At 41.2% G+C, this 22245-nt stretch overlaps 1 protein-coding gene across 1 annotated transcript; it reads right to left on the minus strand.

Annotated features, from left to right (window-relative positions):
• Positions 1-3752: 3752 nt before the first annotated feature.
• Positions 3753-21940, minus strand: ngfa (nerve growth factor a (beta polypeptide)). Its single transcript, XM_079226857.1, has 3 exons — positions 21831-21940; positions 5825-5932; positions 3753-5024 (listed from the first exon to the last, which is right to left on the minus strand). Exon 3 carries the CDS (start codon positions 5011-5013, stop codon positions 4111-4113), a length of 903 nt encoding a protein of 300 aa, XP_079082983.1. The 5' UTR covers positions 5014-5024; positions 5825-5932; positions 21831-21940; the 3' UTR covers positions 3753-4110.
• Between the last annotated feature and the right edge of the window lie 305 nt (positions 21941-22245).

Below are 22245 nucleotides of genomic sequence, written 5' to 3' on the forward strand. Positions count from 1 at the left end.
AAACAGCCTATTATATGACAGAATTACTGCAAAGTCAAACCTCCTGCACAAAGCAACAAGGGAAAGCCCAGCCTCTGTGAAGACATTAGTTGGTTTGTGTTGTAATCACATCATTTGACCAAAAGGATATACTCAATTTCCTTTTACAAGATATATCATAATAGGGTGATAAATTGAGGCATTTCATAACTGAAACAGCAAAACAACCTTACCCAAGTATTTCCTGTTCATACAAACTAGCTGTTGGTGGCATTATAAAAGTGTCAAAGAGTTTTAAAAAGCAAACTGGCTAATCATTCATCAATAGTTGACTAATTCTCAATGGATAGATATTGGGAGCTGAAGGTCATGCTTTTTATGGACAAAAAGAGACATCACACTAAAAGTCACATGACCCACTGAATTATTCATATTTCACTTAATTTGAAGCACAATTGACCTCTTATTCCTTAATATGTTGCCTAAACTTGGGCAAAGAATCAGCTAAAATACAAACTAAGTCTAGTATAAGTGGACTGGAAAGAGTAGACCTGATGTCTTCCCTCAGTGTCATCTGTGGCTGGGAGCATGCAACTCAGCAGCAACACCATGTTCAATATAAATATTTCCCCCACAACCATGGAGAGCAGGGGCAACGTCCAAAGAGTAGTTCATTTATCACTTGGAAATTAGGCACTGGTTAGAAAATGTCCTTATAGAGGAACAAAATGGTCTGCCAAGCTTAATGCTAGAGGGAAGAAAAAGCCAGACAGGAATGACGCGACAGAGAGCGAGGGAGAGACTGGCTAGGATAAATACTGAGATGATGAATTTATGTGAATAATCATCAACATGTGGCTCTTTTCACACACATGGACCGAGCCATCTAAGACTCTCAGAACAGCAATACTTTGCGCTGTGAATTGTGCAGGACAGAGAGAAAACAGATGAGGTTTAGCTTGGACGTGAAAGAGGAAAGGCTGGGACAAGAGCACTGTGTCCCCGCTTGTTGGTTGTTGTTGGCCGCCAGTGGGTCAGTTGCTGAGTGGTTCTCAACATGTGAACAAGAAAAATGCGTGCAGGTCATGACCCCCATGAAAAAAGACAGGCGCCACATGATGCCTAAACAGGTCCATCTTGGGGTTGGCGTATAGCTCTGCTCTTTTACAATGAAAATGTTTTCTATTGTGACTCAGCCAAATGTAAACTATTGTGTTGGCTACTGTAAGTGTGCCTTGATCGTGCTGCTTCGATCAGTTAATACAACAACAAAGTGGCAGGAGCCTTTTGCAGTAGGAGAGATTTCTATCTGTTGCAGCACACCACCATCTACTGGTCACGTAGCAGACATTGAAATGTATTTTTGGTGAAAGTCACCTGAGCAGCTGTGCTCTTGATTTATATTCTGGGAACTGAGTGTTACAAATGCAGGGTTTTCCAAATGAGAAGCTGCTGTTTAAAGGCTCTTTGACAGAGAGTGCTGTGTATTCACTGTTTATTCATCCACGTCACGGTTTGCTTACTTGACTTGGAAACAATTTAGAAATAATAGATTTTGCAGCAAGAACTTCATCTTTTTCTCTTACGTGCATGTTCCTGTATTTTCTAATTTCACAGCTACTGCGGCAAAACTGAGAGAAAACTGTAAATGCGTGAAGAAACAACACCGCCCCATTCGCAGCTTCTGCCAAAGTGAGAGGTTATCCGAGGTCACCTTCTGAAAAATCTTTGATCATACAGTCTTGCTGCAGGGTGGTTTCCTGGCAACGCAACCAGATCTGAATAGCATCGTGTAGGATCTTTGAAGCTGCAGCATTAGTGAAGGTGAGAGAACAGCAGGAACCTGGGGAGGCTGATGATGTGAGGAGAGCTGCAGAATCCAACTCTCAGTGAGAGGAAAGCAGAGAGAGAGAGAGAGAGAGAGAGAGAGAGAGAGAGAGAGAGAGAGAGAGAGAGAGAGAGAGAGAGAGAGAGAGAGAGAACACTGTCAGTCTCACCATTCCTTATTTTTCTCTTCTGGTCATTTCAACATGTATAAGGTGTTTTTTAACTTCACCACGGGAGAGTAGCATATTCTTGATTTGTGTGTTGGTAGAGATGAGACCCTGAGCATCTCATATTTACTGTGTCAGTTGGTTTGTGGGAGCTACGTTTATTATTATTACATGTAATTACACAGTGGGTGTTACTGTGTGAGCTAAGTTACCATTAATATGTTTCTGTCTTGCAGGACGTGTCAGATTTTCGCACATTTTGTACATTTTCCGAAATGTACTTTTGATTATTAAATTACCACTAAAAGGGAGTCAATAAAGGCCCACAGCTAATTATTGTCAATGGGGCGGAGTTATATACACATATATCTTCTGTAACGTATATACATGATCTATACAGTATATGTATATATAAATAAATATATGAAAATAAATAAATATATATTTATATATATATACACTACCGTTCAAAAGTTTGGGGTCACCCAGACACATTTTCAGTTTCTTCATAATTTCTCGCATGGAATAGCCTTCTTTTCAACAAGAACAAGAATAGACTGGCGATTTTCACATGAAAGTTATCTTTTTCTGGCCATTTTGAGAGTGTAATCGACCCACAAATGTGATGCTCCAGATACTCAACTAGCTCAAAGGAAGGCCAGTTGTATAGCTTCTCTCACCACCATAACTGTTTTAAGCTTTGCTAACATAATTCCACAAGGGTTTTTAAGGGTTTTCTAATCATCCGTTAGTCTTCTATGCGATGAGCAAACACAATGTACCATTAGAACACTGGAGTGATAGTTGCTGGAAATGGGCCTCTATACACCTATGTAGATATTTCATTCAAAACCAGACGTTTGCACCTGGAATAGTCATTTACCACATTAACAATGTAGAGTGTATTTCTGATTAATTTAATGCTATCTTCATTGAAAAAAACAGTGTTTTTCTTTGAAAAATAAGGACATTTCTAAGTTCCAAACTTTTGAACGGTAGTGTATATGTTTACATAAACTGTATACATATATGGTACGGAATAGTACAATCACCATGTGTTACAAAACACTCTTTACCAAACCATCACATAGTTTTATATTGCGTTGGATGGAATCTGAGTGATATCAATTCATCTTGGGTGCCCTGCACTGGCCTTATTTTCACTCTACATCTTTACATCTCTACACATTTGTGTCAAATTAGAGTCATAACCTGAATGAGTGAGTAGAGAAACATAACAAAAAAGGGAAAGAGGGGTTACTGAATAGTTTGATAAGCCTGAAACATCAGTGAATTATATGCTCACAGCCCTCACGGACACCAGTTTTCCACCCAATAAACACTGATATGAGATTTGACAACCTTTTGTGTTTGTTAAATGTTATGAAGAGTTAACTAACTATAGGTTAGGGAATTATATGGCTGTTTAGCTGGTAAATGCTCCACCAGCTAGTATAAGTTTGTCTGCTGTCTGGTGCTGGGCAGGTATTGTATCAGACCTTTTCACTGAACAATGCTTATACGAGCGATGAGACTGAACCAAAAAGGTAAAGTTGTCGGTCATAAAACCCAAACCACGAGCTGAAAGATAAGAATCCATCTATTGTTTAGGGGAACCGCACAGTTGAGTAATAATTCTGTGCGAGTTTTGTCACTGCAACCGACCTCTTTCATATTTTAAATGGTCATTTAATTCAATATTAATATGAAAATATTGATAAGAAAAAAAATGAACATCAACACTATCTTAAACTGAAACAAGAAACCAGGCAAGTACTGAGGTGTTTAATAAATAACAGCTTGAACAACACAAAAATAACAACAACATTAAAAGCTTAAATTCATTTTGTATATATACACATACTGTATATATGTTCATATTTTACTGTATAAACTATAAATATGACATGCAGTCCTCATAACTTAAAACAACCAGGACTTCTCAGACTGAGGTAGGGTCAGGGGCCAAAGGGTTGGATAGATGAAGCTGTTTCTGTGTGTATATGTGTGTGTACATGTGTGTGTGTTTGGAGGTGGGGAAGAGGATTACAGTATTGGCAATAAAGCTGCAGTGGCTGTTTAGTAGAAATGTGTGTGCTTGGTTCATTGTTCCGTGGTCAGGAGTCATCCCCCCCAGTCAGTGCCCTAGTCGTCCCGCCCAAGACTTCCTGCTGAGAACACACACACATGCAGCGTTGATGCGGATGAAACGCCAGGCTGTCCGTTCCTTGAAGATGGTCAGGGCGCTCACGAATATGTGTGTGTTGGTGCAGTAGGAGTTCCAGTGGCGACTGTCGATGCCGAGACAGCCCGAGGTGCCCGATCTGGACCCCTGTTTGCCACCTCGTCCCCCTGGCTTTCCCCCTGGCTTTCCCCCGTTTGCAGTCCCGGAGCCTCTGTGCGTTGGGGACCGGCAGGTAGTCTCATAGAAGAACTGTTTCTTCACCACGTTGTTGATTGTGACATTGGGCAGCACTCTCACCTCATTCCCAGCTATGTCTGTGGCTCGTGTCAGGTTGCCCACCCAGGTATTTATGCTGTCACACACTGAGTACTCTCCTCGGTGCATGGTATGCGATCCGGCTCTGCGTCTCACCCTCACCCCCCTCACCCCTTCAATGTCATAGCCCTCACCTTCCAGGGCATCGTGTGATGGGGCCACCTCGCTGAAGACAACACGGGGCGAGGAGCGGTAACGTCTCTTGGAGAAGAGTTTGGGATCCACTACTGGGTTGAAGGGATCTGGGGGGGAGTCCGACGTAGATTGCCTGACGACAGGACTCCTATCCTGGGTGTATGAAGCTGCCCGATGGGGCCTCTTGGTCCTGTGGAGGCTGGTCCTATGATGCTCTTGTGAAGAATGGTGTTCAGAGAGGTGGTCCCCCGCTGCTGTCTGCTGCTGTCCTGCTCTGTGATTGGCTGATGTCTGCTGTCCGACTTTGTGGTTGGCTGCCCCGGCGCACCGGGCCAATCCACCTCCCATGTTCTGTACAGCCTGGACGCCGATCAGGAGGAGCAGGACCAGTGGTGACGACCTCATGGGCACACGTCCTGACACGAGCACAAAGGGGAAACACGTTCAGATATTGTGCTATATGTCTTGCATACATTGAAAGAAGAAAGAATAACTTAAGTGTTTCACATCTTACTGGTTGTTTGTTTATGTTTTTACGTATTGAAAAAGTGAATAAAAAGCAAGTATATGCAAAAAAAAAATTGCGAACACAATCACAAGCTCAAATGTGAAGATTTGCTATTTAACTTTTAAGACTTTGTCAGTTAAAATACGCAATTTTATAACATTTCTTATGGCTCTGAAGACCTGAGATGGGCTTTATCTTTAACAAACTTAACGAAGCAGAGCACCAAAGTCGGGCTTGTACTGGCTGATTGGCATCAGGTGTTTGCAATCTGCACCAAAATGATTGGCTCATTCACACAGAAGAGACTCGAGACTATGACGTCCAATCAAATTCATGCAGGTGCACAGCGCGGGCATTATAACCTGTTACTATCAAGGTCTAGTTGTTGGTTATTTCTCGATTGAGCTTGGCTGGCTGTGCTGGTGCTGGTCAAGAGTCAGTTTATAATTAATTCATTCATTCATTATTAGCTGCTTGCAGCTGATGTATTGCTGGCTGTTTACTTTACTGTGCTGCTGAGTCTGAGTATTCATTTGAAATCTCTAATGCAGTGTTGGTTTGATTTGCAATGCATGTGTATTTATTTGCATGCTTTTTATATGATCCATAGAGTATACGTTGCCAACTATATTACCTGCAGAATCTGTTCTATAGCTGAGAAACAAATGCTTTGTGTGTTGCTATGCTGAGTGTTTGTGTGTAGCCTACCTGTGGAATGTGTCCAGTTGAAGTGGGAGCCCCTGTGGACTCTAGAGCCAGACTCCAGTGCAGGCCGGGCCCCTCATGCCTGCCATCTGGACCCCCTGAACTACGGCTCTGTAACGCACAAATACAGACAAAATACTTAATTAAACACATTGATTCACGAATCAGCCTTTCATATGCAGCAGTGGATTCTATGTTGTGTGTTTTTGATATTTTACTCAAACTGGTTACCGACAACCGAAAACAAAACTGAAACTTAATTTTTGATCCTTGAGATGGCACATTGGACAAATCGTATTCTTCTTTTGAGACTTACTGTTCAGTTCCAACAAGTGCTAAAATAGTGAGTAAAGTACTCACTCATACATTCCACCAGACAGCCTATGCTATCACAGGCATACACAATTTACCAGTCTGACCTTATCTCATACAAAGTACACACACACTCACCATGTTTAACTCGAAAAGTTTAGACTTTCCATACATTGAAATGTGCAGCATTTCACACCTCCATTTATATATATATATATATATATATATATATATATATATATATATATATATATATATATATATATATATGTACATGTACATACACACTGATATATATATATGTACATGTACATACACACTGATGTTTTTTGACCGTTAAGTCCTTCAACATGCATCATCTTCCTCAGACACACGTGCACATGTTTGCATTGATGTGTATGAACACACACACTTTCACAAACACTCAGTAGATCACACTGAAGTGTGTTGAAACTGGACTGCCGGTATTTGTAACATATCTCCAATGTTCTGTAAAACTCACCTTGCTGGTACGTTGTTGGAATACCACAACGTTTAATTTTTACAACCTTGTTGTGAGAGAGAGACAGAGAGAGAGAGACAGAGTTTCCTGTCTGAATATGTACCAACAAAAAACATAGGAAGGGAATCATGGCCATGTTTACGAAGGTCTAATTTTTTATTTAATCTTTTGTGGCCCTCGGGTCTTTTAGATTTATGACTTGCATTGAAATCCTCAGAGTGCAGCACATAACAACCAGAAGAGGTCAGTGTTGCCTGCATCGACCACAAATCAAAGACAACGGACAGGCAGATGAGAAATATCAGGATGCCACTGACCCTGTTCCCATCCGAAATAGAAACTCTGATGCAGAAGAGAAATGTTGCATCTTGTATCCCTTTTCAGTTATTTTCTCACAAACCAAGAGTACTTGTTAGTCTAAACAGTAGTGGTAGAGATAAACTATAGTAATGTGTACATGTACTGTATTTTAAGAAACTTGTACTTGAATGTTCAATGTTTGTTTGTGCTTCTTTTCCATACCTTACTTTTACCCCACCACATTTAAATATAACTATGGTTACTGGATACGATTTTTAAGATGGCATTCAGCTTTACACATATATCCTGTTGTGATATATGTTCACGGATACTTTAAAAATAGTTTTTGGGAAGTTGGAGAGGGCCATCGTTTGAGACTTTCGAGTGATATCTTTTGGCTTCAATAAACACAATCATACACATGCACGCCTACACACTCACACACATATGGAGCTGGTCCAAACAAGCAGGGAGTTGATTGATCCCGGCTGACGGGCAGCTCACTATTTACATGGCCCAGGGTGAGCCTGGAGGATTCTAATGTTAAAAATATGTGGCTCGTGTTTAATGCCAGTGGAGCCAGCGTAAACACTGCAGCGTAGGAGCACAGGGGTCAGAGCGGTTTAGAAAGCACCTTTTGACTTATGGGTTTACTTCAGCACTGGATCACAATCTGTCTGGCAATCCCTCTGACCCCCTCACACAAATATTGTATCCAATATAACACACATTCATGCTTGTGAGATGCTCCTGTGGTTTTCAGTGAACAGTGCTTAGACATGTTCCCAATGTTGTTTGTTTGTGGTATGGGTTTGCGGGTTTTGCTCCATACATTTTGCAGAAGTTATTTTGGGGGATGAGTGGGCGTGGAATAGGAAATGTTTGATGAGATGGTGCAATGGATTTTACATGCAAGTGTACATCCTATATCAAACAGGGGGCCATATGGTACTGATAAAACAGGATGTCTCAGAGTTCTGTGTGAGGCTCCTCGCACTTTGACGTGCACAGGACAGTAAATTGTTTTACTCTTTAGTGTCCAGACAGAAAAATAAATCTCTCAAATGCACATGGGAGATACCCTGACAAGTTGGAGCCAGTTCTACTCGTATGTACCAGCCAAAAAATGACAAAGGTATTCCAAGCCGTTTAAGCAAATACCACAGAAATGACAGACACAATATGGTTCATATTTCCAGACACTGAACATACTGTATTAATACACATTGGCATAAACAAAGCAGTTGTTGGATATCCTTTTATGATTCATGCCTTGTACAGTTTGCACCAAGGAGGATGTTTATGAGAAGAGACGTTGTAAAATGGCCTCATGCGGCTTGCTGGAGTGTCCCCTGCTGTAAGAAGGTTCCCTTTCTCACAACAGGCTGATTCCCCAGCCAAACTGTAAATCAAGAACATCTCTGTTGTTGAGTCATGCATCACTTTCAAATGCTACATGGAATGAGTGTTCAAGGCACCACACGACACTACCTGGTTAACAAGATTGCCAAAGTTGATAGAAGTATGTGGAATGAAGAGATGCGTCACGTCGCCTCGAGGTCGTGACCTGGAATACTAATCATTGGGCAGCAAGAGAGGAAAACACTTCAGACGGAGACTAATTACTTTGCCCACGGCAGTGGAGACCAGCCCACATTTACTGGTACTGACAATGTGTTTGCCAGCAACACATTTTCATTTAGTGTGCCAGTCCACAAGATGCTTCATTGATCAAACTCTGGTACCTACAAGCTGCCACATTGCATGCAGCATGTGGTTACAGTACAGTGTGTTGAGTGTGAGTACAATGGCAACAAGGCAGGTGGGACAAAACATGAGCAGTTTAGGAGAGTGTTGCCTGCCATCAATCAGAGATTAGTTTACATTTAGAGTGGGTTTCTTCCTATCTCTGTGATACAAGAGTCATTAGATACAAGTACTTGTTAAAAGATGTGCAGGAGTGGCACGTCAACAGTTCTCTCGAACAAACCCGCATCTCTCCATCGGAGCGATGACAACAGCATCCGATTATGAGGGGGTGAGAGAGAGAGACTGACAGCTGCAGAGATGGCGGGAAAGTGATGCAGAGGAAAACAGAGCAAGGTAAACAATGTCTCTCATCAAGTCAGTGTAGTCCAGTTCCTCCTGCTGTCATCCACAGGAAATGATTATCACAGAGGGACCACTGCCAGGTCAACCTGCTCTCTTTTCATTTTTCACATGCATCCAAGACATATTTAATTGCTCTAAATAAATGGTGTGTAAACTCGTTAATCAATGCTTGTAGAATCTGGAGAATGTTCCACTCGTGAAACTAATACAACAGCCAAAATACTGCAATCAATCAAGTTTTTGTCACGCAAAATCTGTTAAAAGTGCAATGAAGTTACTCTTGAGAAGCTTGGGAACCACTTCAAAAGCCTCGTATCTTTGATACGCAGTAAAATTGTAACTTTAAAATCCCTTTTTTTTGCCTTCCGAAAAATCTTTCAATGCAACATTTAAATGGCGCAATGCTTATAATTCTGCTTAATTGTATGTTACGCAGCCATTGCAGAACCATTTTTTTTCAAGTGTTTCTGTGCAACCACGAGCAGGACATTCCAGTCATTCTGTGGTTTAAAACATTTCAATATAATTGCACCTTTTAATGCTAATACATAGCAGTCAAATTGTGTAAATTAAACCAAGGACGCCTGATGTCCGCTACCACTACCAGAGCCGTATACAGCACCTCTACGTCCCTCCTCCGCAGTCTAAATATGGTCAATTCTGTTCACTGGTTGCAAAAAGCCACCACGACGGCCGTAATCCAAGATGGTAACAAACAAATTGACAAACTCAAGGCTTCAAAACAGCTGTCCACAAACTGATGGGTGACGTCACGATAATTACGTCCACTTCTTATATCATCTATAGATTATTCTTATATTTCCTTGAGGTCAATTTCACTTGCATCACTGAGTATTTCCAACTGTGCATGTTGCAACAGAGTGTGGCTTTAAATGAGGATGGTAACGACGAATTGTTCTAAATCTCATCAAAACACGGCAGATAATACTGTGGATACAGGTAAAGGAGCCTGTTAGTGCTACTGTTCAAAACCAGCCCGTAGATTTAATTCTAGGTTAGCAGAAAAAATACAAGGTCAGATTTTAGAAATGGGATAGTTTTAATCTGAGTAGCAGCGATGATCTGCCCTGTCCTTTCCCCTCATCTTTATGTTTAAAATAACTTTGCCGTGAGAACCAGTGAAACTGTTGTCCATTGGGGATACTTCAAACAGTAAGACTCTGCTGCTCTGGCCTCAGGACACAGAGAGAGAGTGACAGGCACACATAACCTGTTAAAGCACTTGACTCCGCAGTGCGATGACAAATGATGCAAGATATGCAGAATACAAGAACATTTACTGTTATAGAATGAACTAACCCACTGCTACAATATGGAATGTAATGTGCAGTTATTGACATCAGCTTGTATTAGCTTCATGCTTTTATTGGGTGCTGTAATAAAATATGCCCAGCGTGTTCAGCACGCAGGTAAAATGTGTTTCCAACTTTCTCGAAGAAACAAGTATCCTTCAAAAGACTGACCTTATATTCAACTTAGGTGTGTATATCTATATGTATGTGTATGTGTGTGTGTGTGTGTGTGTGTGTGTGTGTGTGTGTGTGTGTGTGTGTGTGTGTGTGTGTGTGTGTGTGTGTATCTGTATTCAGGGCATCTTGACAATATCAGGAAAGTAGGGAGCCAAGTGGAAACTAAAAAGGAACAGACTTTGGCAATGAGCCAATGTCTTCATCCTGCTGTTTTGTGACTTTCTCTGGTTCTTTCTGTCTGTCAGCCTGTCTCTCTCATTTATCCAGGCTCATACCCCTTTCTGCTCCTGGAATCTAATCTTCTTTTTCTCTCTCTCATGCTTAAAAGCCAGAGGTAACTTCCTGGATACATGGCCGTTTCTGTGTCTAGCAATAGGATTAACAGATTTCAACCCTGAGCAAGAGTATGCATGCAGGTGCAGAGCACTGCTCTTGTGGATTCTCTCTTATCATTTCCTTGTGTTTTGGGAAAATTACACAACCATTTTCTGCTCATATCCATAGACTGTCTCACTGTGGATTTTAACACCCTTCCCCAGGTATTTAAACTTGGCTCTATCGATCTGAGACATTTGTGGGCTACAAATAATTGGCTACTGCTTCAGAAGCTCTAAAAGTATGTCTCGAAAGACGTGCCAAAAATGTAAACAATGGGATTAAATTAGCATAGAAGGAATTTGTCTTTGGAAATGGCATAATTCAAACTATTGGACGTGGATGTCTGCATATTATTATTTTATGCCATCTAAATTTGTCCCACACACCTGTCAGACAATAGGTGCAATAACATGCATTATGTATGTGAATTTTAAGTCAACATACACTCTTAATGCCTTGCTTTCTCAACATTGACAAGGCTCCTATTCCCTTCCAGGATACTGAAACACAGTTCCAGGAAGCACAGACTTTAAGCTTGGCATAAACTGTATCTCTCTGGCTTTTATCTACTTTTCAGCTGAGACTTTGCACGTCTTCAGAAATGCAACATGTGGTAAAACTTTTAAGTTGGCTCTTGGCACAGTATTTGCAGGGTTTATTTTTTTCTTATTTGCAAGGGCAACCCTGAGACAAAGCAGAGACGTGACTACAATGTAACCCAAGCATTTTCCCTGTTGTCACATATTGTGCTACAGTTGAACAGTGATTCATCATAATAGAAAGATTGAATCCTTGTGGTGTTTTGTGAAGGAATCCAAAATAAACAACATTTTAGCTGAGGGCAAAATTCAGCACTAATTGCATTTGGAAGAAAGGGATAAGTAGCAAATATAAAATTGAAACTGAAACAATGCAGTGCTTTGTACACAAAGGAATATCATTTGTTTTGTTTAATAATGTGGTTTCTAGCTCGTTCCTAGAAACAAACTGCCTGTTATGTAATACAGATGTTTCTGTAGATGTTCATGAACAGGTGAATATGTTGTGCTTTCATAGAAAATAATTAAAATGTATTTAATAAAAGCCTCAATGGCAATATCAGTGAGCGTGTTCGTAGCAATGTATAGACAATTGGCTTGAAGTATTGTGAATTTATATCACAAGGCATATTCACATTGCAGCGGAAAATTAAGGATATTGTGCTTTGTGTTCCACATTGGTCGGCACTCTTAGCTGTAAACAATGATGCTACAATGCCAATGTTGCTAGCAGCAGATCGCTCCGTTTCAGAGACTCAAACAGTGGAAATTCAGAAACGAGTGATACGTTTTTCGGCCATCTTTCAGTCCAAGCAGTGGCCAACAACCATTGGCTGTGCCCACAAAGGTCAGCACAACTCCGATCAAAGTATAACATATTTTTACTTTTGGTGAATGGCAGAGCCGTATCATATACACATTATTAGAGGAGGCATTTTTCTATAATAAAGTTAACTTTGATCTTTGTGACACATCAGCTGACAGTCTTAATTCTACTTTCAGTTCCTCACAAAATGTCAGTGGTATGATGTTGTATTATTTACTCTCGGCTGCTGTCTTGGACCCCAGCAGAACTCCAGGCATACGGTTCTTATTTTAGTAATGAGGCAAAACTGCAGCCAGAGAAACCGCCCCCTACAACCGGGCCCATCCCCAGTCGACCCACCCTCTCCCTATGCTAGACCAACAGACGTGGGAGGCCAGTCCTCCAGGCCTTAGAAGCTGGATGAACACAATGATTAACATGTTTTCCAGACCCCTAGTTTTTATGACCTTGACATTCAACAATCTTCTCATGACAAGTGGTTAATCTTTTGGCATGGCCGTGGTAATCACTCCCCTGTCCTGGTGAGAATCTAACATCCCACAGTGGAGCACTGAGACGAGGAGGACCAGAGGAAGGAATGCATGTCTGGCCACAGACAGAGATGGAGACGGAAGGGATGGAGAGAAAGGAATCGGAGACATCAAGGGATGGGGAGAGGCAACAAGTAATTGGGGGCGTAGTACATATGGGCAATGAGATGTCTTGGGAATTTGGCAAATAAAGGAGCATGTGATACAAAGAAGCAGAGCATGGAAGTACAAGGTTGTAGGGGAGCAGAACTGGAGACAAAGAGGAGTTCAAGGATGGGGAAGGAGGGAGGAATTAAGGCTATGGGGAGTTGCAAAGATTTGAGGAGTAAGAGACACATGGCGTTTCATTGATGTGTCTTTACTCCCAATAACTTTAACAGAAAACAACATTTCTCCTGCTTCAGCAGGCAGAAAACCATCTGGCTCAGAGGTGCTCTAGCTCATGTTGCTTATTTTCTCCGAGGGCATCCACCGAAGCAAAAACTTCAAAAGCATCTATGTTGTCCAAGCAGAGGTTCACTCATATTCATACTAATCCACCCGACAGTATATCAGCATGCATGTGATTGAAATCCCAAACACCGATCAGGTGAAATAAATCTCAGTTGTGTGTCTGATAAAGATCACTGAATAATGTTGGTGAGTCATTCGATTCATTACCTTGAGTTTGATTTGACTCGTCTTACGATCTGATATATTTGCTCTGAATGCGTCTTTAACAGCTCGTAACCTCGACGAAATCGAGCGTACAGATTTGCATGTGACACTCTGACTGCATGCCGTCCCGGCAGCTAAACAAAGCTATCGTGAGTGAGTCACGCAGGTAAATTTGCGACAGAACATGAAATGAAACGTGGGAGTAATGAAAAGAGACGGATGTACTAACTCAGACACCCAAGTTTTTCCATTATGCCCCACTTGTGCTATGCGTCTGATGCCATGAGCATGGGTGTTGGCCCATAGACGCAAATTGGGTATATGTTGCATCAGACATGGCTGGGGAGGAGAGCTAATACATGAGAGAAGTTGTGTGATTATGGGCTAAATTAACATGAAAGTCTCAACTGTATTTGAGAGGAATAGTGAAAGTGCTAGGCTGCAGGAAAATGTTGAGCTTTGCCTCTCACTTTAAATTGTTGCAACATGGATTTCATTTATTAAACTTAATTCAATTTTCTTTTGGCCCGGTTGTTTGGGGCAAAGAGTTGCCGGCCAGCACCGCAGCTCCTGAAGCACGTAAAGATTAAATATCTCACTCCAGGATACTGAAGTAAAATGGGTAAATATCTCACTTGTAGGACTACGACCTGCTGCCATTTGGCTTTAAAGAGCTATCATGCATAACTTGTCAGCATCTTTGCGGTAACCTCAAATCCTGATTTATGCCGTTATATTTAACCTTTTTAGCAAGGCAAAGCAGCACCGCTGTGCCTGTTTTCGGACAATTTTTATTTTATTTTGTTTGAACGTTTCCTTAATTATCTCCAGAACCACATCGTTGTTTAACTTCATTTAAAGTTCTACAGTTCCACAAATCTTGTGAGAAGATACATATGGTGTAAAACATGATTAAAGTAACTGTTAAGTTTAAGTATTTACGTAAACTCCGCCGACTATACTGCTGCTCCGTCAGCTTGCCGCGGTGGCCGTAAGGTTTCACTAAATCCATGATAAATACCCTTTACAAAGTCGGATTTCCCTAACAAACACATCTCAGTAATCGTACAGGCTTGTGGGAGTCTAACAAAGTAATCAAAATCCTTATGAACTCAATATTAGTACCTGTAAAATCACAAATCGGCCGGAGGTTTCTTTTTCTTCTTCTCTGTCTCACAAATCCGCTTCCTGTGACTTACGTGTACCCCCCACATTTCTAGAAACACCTCACACAGCAAGGGGGAAAGCTTATGCAAATTGTAATACCCAGCAGCCTCTGGTGAGACAATGTATTGTCATAAAACAAGTAACCTTTCTATTTTTGAACCGAACGACACAGTTTTTTTTGACTAAAACACCTTCCCAATATATCAAAGCTTGGTTTTACAGTGGTTTTTGTTGCATATTCTGATTATTTAGGTCCCTACTCATAGGACACCTCCAAAAAGGTGTCCTATTAATATTTTGGATGTTGATAAGGGCCTGAACCATGGAGTTTGTAAAAGTTTGGCTACTTTTTGGGGGGGAAATCTAGCACAGATCATGCTGGACATTAATAGTTATGATCAAAATATGTTAAAAAAGTTTTTGTTTTTTTAAATATACATTTTATTCACAAATAAATTCTGAAAAAAATGATATAAAATAATACAAGTAATATAACTCATTTGGGGTTCATACGACTACTTGAATAAAATAAAGACGTAAAAAAAGAACCATATACGAACCTCAGGTTTCTTAAGTCTTGCGAGCGGCATGGCTCAGTGATTTTTGTGCAGACATGTATGGTCTTTAGAGGACAGATGTTCTTGAATGTGAAATATCTTTATATTTATGTTTTTAACCAAATGCCACAAACTACATTTCTGTTGGCCCCTGCTGTACCTTTGGATTACTGCTGATTAGTTACTATTAGCATGCTCATATCTGAGCGCTAACATGGTAAACATATCTGCTTAACATCAGCATGTTAGTATTGTCATGATGAGCATGCTACTATTACTAGAACCACTTGTGTCCAAGCTATGTTCTCCATTTATTCAAACAAAACAATCCACTTCTTGTTAAATATGGCCTTGTCAGGACTGTACTGAATCCTCTGAAGAGAGGGAAAAATGCGATCTTGTCGTCACTTCTAGCATTTGTTTGATTACAGTCTCACCCCTCTCACTAAAGACTTGACCCCTTGGCCTTTTTTTCTATTCTGTGTGGTCTGAACATCCTTCCATCATCTCTCTCTGTCTCTCTGTCTCTCTCTCCTTCCTCAGTCCATGGCGCCCTCCCTCTCTCTCTTCCCCCTCTGCTGATGTCAACCACCTGTCTGCTTGGGACCTCCCAGGCCCATCCTCTGTCTGTTAGCAGCATGCCATGTTCAGCGTGTGACCAGAGTTATGGTGAAAGAGATGGAGAGACTACTTTCCAGCACAACTGCATGTGTGCATGTGACCCGTAGCGGCGGGGCTTCAGATGAATTAATATTTGCTTGAGTTGGATGCACAGGCGTAATCCAGCAGAGAGAAATTGCTTCCTACAGCGTCATCCTCCCCAAAACTCCTCATGATACACCATTAATCCTCGAGTTCTAACAAAACAATAACTTGATGACACATAAAGCAGATTGTTTGAAAGCGGTGGTGGATAAAACGGCTTGTAAAGTCCTTCACACCTCTGTAGTTTTGAGGATCCTGTCTTGCTAAAACAACTAAAAGATTTATGAATTTCTGCTCATTGTGTGGAAGACCAGTCTGTTATGACTAGCCAGTGACTCTTTCTCCTGCATACTTTGCATTCCCAAATCAGCATAATCCAAATAAGTGCATAAAAGTGGTTTTACTTGTATCCTTGGGGGAGAAAGTGAGTGTGTTTGAGTATCTCCAATGCTGGTGTGGTTTATGTATCTGCTTTGTTTGTACTTTCTTTGTTCGAGTAAACTTGATCACCCTGGGGAAATTGAAAGTAAAGATTAGATTAGTATTATATGGTATTTTTTAAATTTATAATAAAGCATCTGATAGCAGCTGGTAATTGTGAGGCTTTGGAGTGAATTCAAACATTTGAAAGGATCACGTATTCTTCTTCTGTTGATGGCAACAACGGAGAGTTTCATGTCCGGACAAGCTATAGACAAACAATGTGGATAAAGGGGAAGGAAAGTGAGAGTGAAATGGTGTCATCACTTCAATCCAAAAGTACACACAAGCGCATATAAAAAGTGGTTTCAGTGAAACGGTTCAAAACATCAGACATGCACTGAGTCAACAGATTAAGACCACAACCCTGTTATTCTAACTCTAAGAACAGCCGTGGTAATTTGGTGATTTATCGGCTACTGTGTGTTTGGGCTGCAAGCACATGCATGAGAGGAGAGAGAGCCATAACTAAAAGTCATAGAGGCATTTAATGTGGAATGAGCAAGCATGTCTGCACATTTAGTTGTAATTTTTTGTATCTATCGTGTACACACACACACACACACACACACACCCACACACACACACACACACACACACGTGTGGAGACATAGAACAGGCAGACACAGGCAAACAACCCTTTTGATGGAGCACCTGTGGAAATCAGATCTGCAACACAAAGACTGACTTGCATTAAAAGTCCTTGATTCAATTTTCAATGTATAGAGAAGTCCAAACACCGGAGTGGATTATCTTGATTTTGTATCGTGCTGAAAACCAGGTCCATATGAGGGGAAAAGGTGCGGGGACAAAAGAATCATGTCTGACCACAATTCTGTTCAAACCCTGTACGTTGCAAATGTCAAACAGTGTTAGTTGTGATTTCTGTTGAATACATTTTCTCCCAAACATTGTGAGAAGATGTTTGTAAAGGAACCGTCAACAAGAATTACTGCAGCTCTGGAGGAGTGACGTCAGGTTTCTGTGTTTTCCACATTGCTCCAGTGCAACACGGTTTAGGACCCTGACCTGCGGCGACCTGCAGATCCCCGTTTTGCTCAACTAACACAGACGTAACCCCCTCCTCCCAACTCTGACCTCTTACCTCTCCCACTGGTTTCCGACGGAACACTTCAGCTGGTTCACTCCACACCAGATGTTCTCAGCCAAGTCTTTGCACTGACCTGTGCCGGGCCACAGCTCTAGTGACCCAAACGAGTCTGGGTTTACAATTTGAAGCAGAAATGATCATCTTCTCATTTTTTCCAAAAAGGGAAGTTTTGTTCGGGATGTTTAAACATCACCTATTTCTCACAAAGAGAGAGAGAGAGATCATTATTTTCCCTAATACGCTTTGTTGTTCAGGTAAATGCATGCATTTAACGCTAGATAATGGCAAACATAAACTGTCTGTTAGGTTTGAAAAGATGCTCCGTCAAGCAAGCCGATTGGACATTTTCTTTTATTTGGAGAAAAATGTGACTTGAAATGATTGATTGACATACGACTGTGGCACACAAAGCCTTACAGCATGAGGCTATGATGCAACATTACAAAAAGTATGTAATCAATAATAAAATTAAGTCTGTTCAGAGATGCATACAAACTTTTGTACTTTTGTAAAAAACAAACAAAGTACAAAGTAGTTAATTAATTCATATTCCATAAGGGAACTTTGCGACCTGATAAGACACTATGCATCCTGTTTCTGTGTGAAGTGAACAAACCTTTATTACGTTGGATTGTTTTTTTTTGCCATTAAGCATGGATTTTTTTGTAACAATAGTCAAATCAAACAGTGGTATGCGGATAACGATTTGTTTTTTGGGCCTGGGTCAAATGTGTGGCATTATCGGACACTTTTTCCACGACATCATTAATAATGTAATTTTACATGACTTTTAAATCACGTCACATAATTCCAATCCTTACTGGTCTAAATCGGTGTTCTATTTTAGAGCGGCCTATGTTAGGCTGTGATAAAAGGAACAATCCTAATGCTTTACAGCGTAAAGATGGATAAACTGTAGGGAATGATGAACTTGCTGAATAAATGCCACAATGCAAATGCTTATTTTATGTAAGGATGCCTTAACGCACAAAATCCACCTCAGTGCATTCGGGCTTCACAACAGGAGTTACGAGAGCAAACATGTTTGGGATATTGGAGGCCTGTGATTGGGTGAAAGAAGATCATTTTAACAATATTTGTGTTTATAGGTTAGTGTGGTTGGTTTTAGCCCCTCAGGTTAAGTAGACGCAATTAAATTGACTGTCCAGGTGTGCTGTCGCAGCCTCTCCCCTGCCCAGGTGTCCTATACAGCACTCAGTTATTCCATCCTTTGTGGCAGAGGGTTGAGCTTCTTCTTTCTGTCATAAACTGTGTATAATTTGAATGCCTGTTGAGTTGATGGCATTGTATTGAGTCCCCACACTGGAGAGCACTGAACAAAGCCACAGTTGAATCCAAATACATCTGGAAATCTGACTGTGTGATGCGTTGACCATTGAGCCGTTTTTGAACAAGCACAACTACTAGTCATCACATATCTGCAATTGTATGATAATTTGTTAGACACGGATAGGATTCTAATTAATCAATGTATTAACGCACCGATGTTACTAACTATGTATTAAGGCATATGCATTTGTCATGAACTCTGAGTCTTGAGATAAAACCTGAGCTTGTGGGAAGGGTCACTTTTTGCTGTTGTTACATTGGAAAGGCTACAGTTAAGTTTCGGCAACAAAATTACTTACTTGGTTTTATGAATTTCATCATGGCTGTGCTTAAAATAAGTACGTAAACTAAGTAAACAACATCGCAACAGAACATAAGGACGGAAAATGTGTCACAAACATCACTTGCATATAACTGAATAACTCAACACTTTGGGACACAAACACCGGTCTCCTGATGGCCTCATTCATGAATTAATGGATAATTTCCATTTAAAACTCAGTCGCTACATCCCACTTTAGTTGGTTGACGATTTACTTTACTTCACACTCAAAATCACAGGGTCAACTGATCCAATACTGGCTCAACTTTACCCAATAAGAATGGGTTGTTTGGACCCTGTATTGGTCAACCATTCAATATTTCTGTTTGGGTAAATGTTACATAGAAAACAACCCATGGTCTGAGTTCAAATATTGAACTAATTGTAATGTATCACCTTTTTATCTCTCGCACACTCACACACTGTATCTACGTACATGCACACAGGTTCTAACATAGGGAAAGCTGTAATTCAGCTTCAAAGGGAAACCTGAGAGGGTCATGAATAATCAGACATCTTTGTCTGCATGGGAAAACAGCAGTGTCCATCTGCCCTGCACACACACACACACACACACACACACACACACGCACGCACGCACGCACGCACACACGCATGCGCACACACACACACACACACACACACACACACACACACACACACACACACTGTTTTTGCCATTGGGAGTTCTTCTAGGTTTGACGAATATTTAGAGGCCAACCATTTCTATTTTAAGCTCCAGCCAAAGATACAGATATCATCCCTTATTGCAACTTAAAATCCTGTAACATCAATATGGAATAAAGGGGTTGAAACTGACACTAAAGCGCTATCACATAAGCCCTTTTAGTCTGAAGCTTCTGGATCATTCTTCATGATTGACGTGAGTCACCCGTGAGCCAGCAGTGGAGCAGCATAGATTGCAAACAGCAATGCTCTACTGTAGATTACAATCTCGGCCACAGGCTGTTAGAAAGTGGAATTTTTCTCTGTTGTCTGCTCTCCCATATTTGAGGCTTTGTGGTTAATCGTACTATATATTTGGTGTGGTTTACCATTCACGCATCTATTGTTGGCCGTGTTTCAGGCTACTGTCAGTAACTGTAACAACTATGACAGAACCATAACAATGAACCGTTCTGATTGGCTTTATATGAGAACATTCTCCTTCTACGTGTGGTTTAATTTAATGTGCAAAACCAGGGGGGGCCTTCATGAGACCTACAATAGAAAATGTAATTTCCTCCCCTTTGGCATTCTTTTGGGACAGAACATGTAAATTATAAAGATAATCTATAGAAGGCCACAAAGATCTCTGCAATTTCATTTCGGTTGAGCTTTAAGAGAATGCGCTCTGAGTTATCCCGTGTTTAACCACATGGACACGTTAACTGAATGTCATGTAAGATATATAGCCAGACTGTGTTCTCCTTCCTCTTCCTCTATGGATCAACAGAGAGGTGATGAAAACACAGTCGGCTCCCGCACTGCACACACTGGCAGCAAAATTGAAGCTCGTAAACAATTTTGAATATTTTTATTTTGTCAGGACGTAGCACCTTTCTCTTAAAAGAGAGCTTTACTCTTTTGCCTACGCTGAACGCTTTTTTAACCAACGCAGATGTACCCACACAAACACACACACACACACACACACACAACAATGCTATAATAACACAAGGTTTAACGTGGCTGGCCAAATTATTGTCAATAGGACACTATTGAAGCCGTTGGTGTTTGTGATGTTTGTTTGTATGTGTAAACGTTGGTCCGCGGTGACATTCCTCCTGTCAAAGCCCAACAGGAATTCCCTGGTAGGAGTGGCGGGCGTGAGGTCTGTGTTTAGTACACACGCTTGCTTGCATGTACACACACATTTGCATATTGAAGTGTAAAACATTGATCAGCTGCACACCCATACAATCACCGGGCCCCACCCAGACGTGAGGATAACCTCAGCAGCACATACTTCATGTCAAACATTGGAGCTCATCAGAATCTACAAGTCCTTTAAGGGTTGTGTAACATGAGCGGAGAGAGACAGATAGAAAAAGAGGGGGAGAGAGAGAGACACACAGACAGACAGGAAAAAAGGGGAGCGAAAGAATAAAGGTAACCTGATGTCCCAGGAGTTTTCTGAACAGTGAACTGGTCCCCATTGAAGTTTGGAGAACCCCTTTTTTGCAGTCTTCACCTCTATTCTCTGTTCCACCATACATCTTCTCCTCTTCCATTCCCTCTCTCCATCTGTGTATACCTGGAAAACTACTGTTTGACTGAACATTTTGAAAGTACTGAGCCAGCACAAACTTACGTTTTATTACCCATCTAAACTTGTCTTACTACCTCCTGTGTTTGTGTGTGTGTGTGTGTGTGTGTGTGTGTGTGTGTGTGTGTGTGTGTGTGTGTGTGTGTGTGTGTGTGTGTGTGTGTGTGTGTGTGGTAGTCAGCTGAAATGTTCACCCTCCAACAGAGAAGTTAACTGGCTGCTGCTGAGCTCAATCTCAATTCAGAAGCTCCACTTTCACTTAATGACAGGTATGGAGAAAACTTCTCCTCTTCTCTCTCTCTTCTGTCTCTCTGTTTGTCTGTCATATATGCAAACACACACACACCCCACATAATAACACCATGTTTAATTAGAGTTTTAAAAGAATAAGGTAGGACTCACCACCCTGTTACTGCCTCTCTGCTCTCCCAGTGAGTGAACACTTCCAGATGGACTCTGCTATATTCCACCTCACTCTCTCCAGGCCAAGGGCAGAATTATCCCAATCTCCAAATCCTGCTCCTGCTTTCAAAGCTGTGAATCCAGGTCTTGTGCCATTCACTTCTGTCTGTCTCCCTCCTACACTCTTTGGGAAATGGATTGTTCTAAAAGTTTAGTAAGAGGAGTCCCAAAGCTGCTCCCTCCCTCCTGTATGGCTCACGGCAGGTCCTAGTGCCTACTGCACATAGTCTGTGACAAAAAAGAAAAAAAATGTACAGCTGCTCATAATTTGCAACTAGCTGCTGTTATTCATCCTCTCCATTCATGTTGGTCTCTTTTGCGCAAATCTGTGGAAATAAACTTTCACTCTGGGATG

The sequence above is a fragment of the Taurulus bubalis genome (assembly GCF_910589615.1).
Source record: "Taurulus bubalis genome assembly, chromosome: 11".
In the NCBI taxonomy this organism is placed as follows: Eukaryota; Metazoa; Chordata; class Actinopteri; order Perciformes; family Cottidae; genus Taurulus; species Taurulus bubalis.

Bases quoted from the DNA above. Each gene is read 5' to 3' on its own strand.
- ngfa (XM_079226857.1), bottom strand. From the start codon at position 5,013: ATGAGGTCGTCACCACTGGTCCTGCTCCTCCTGATCGGCGTCCAGGCT.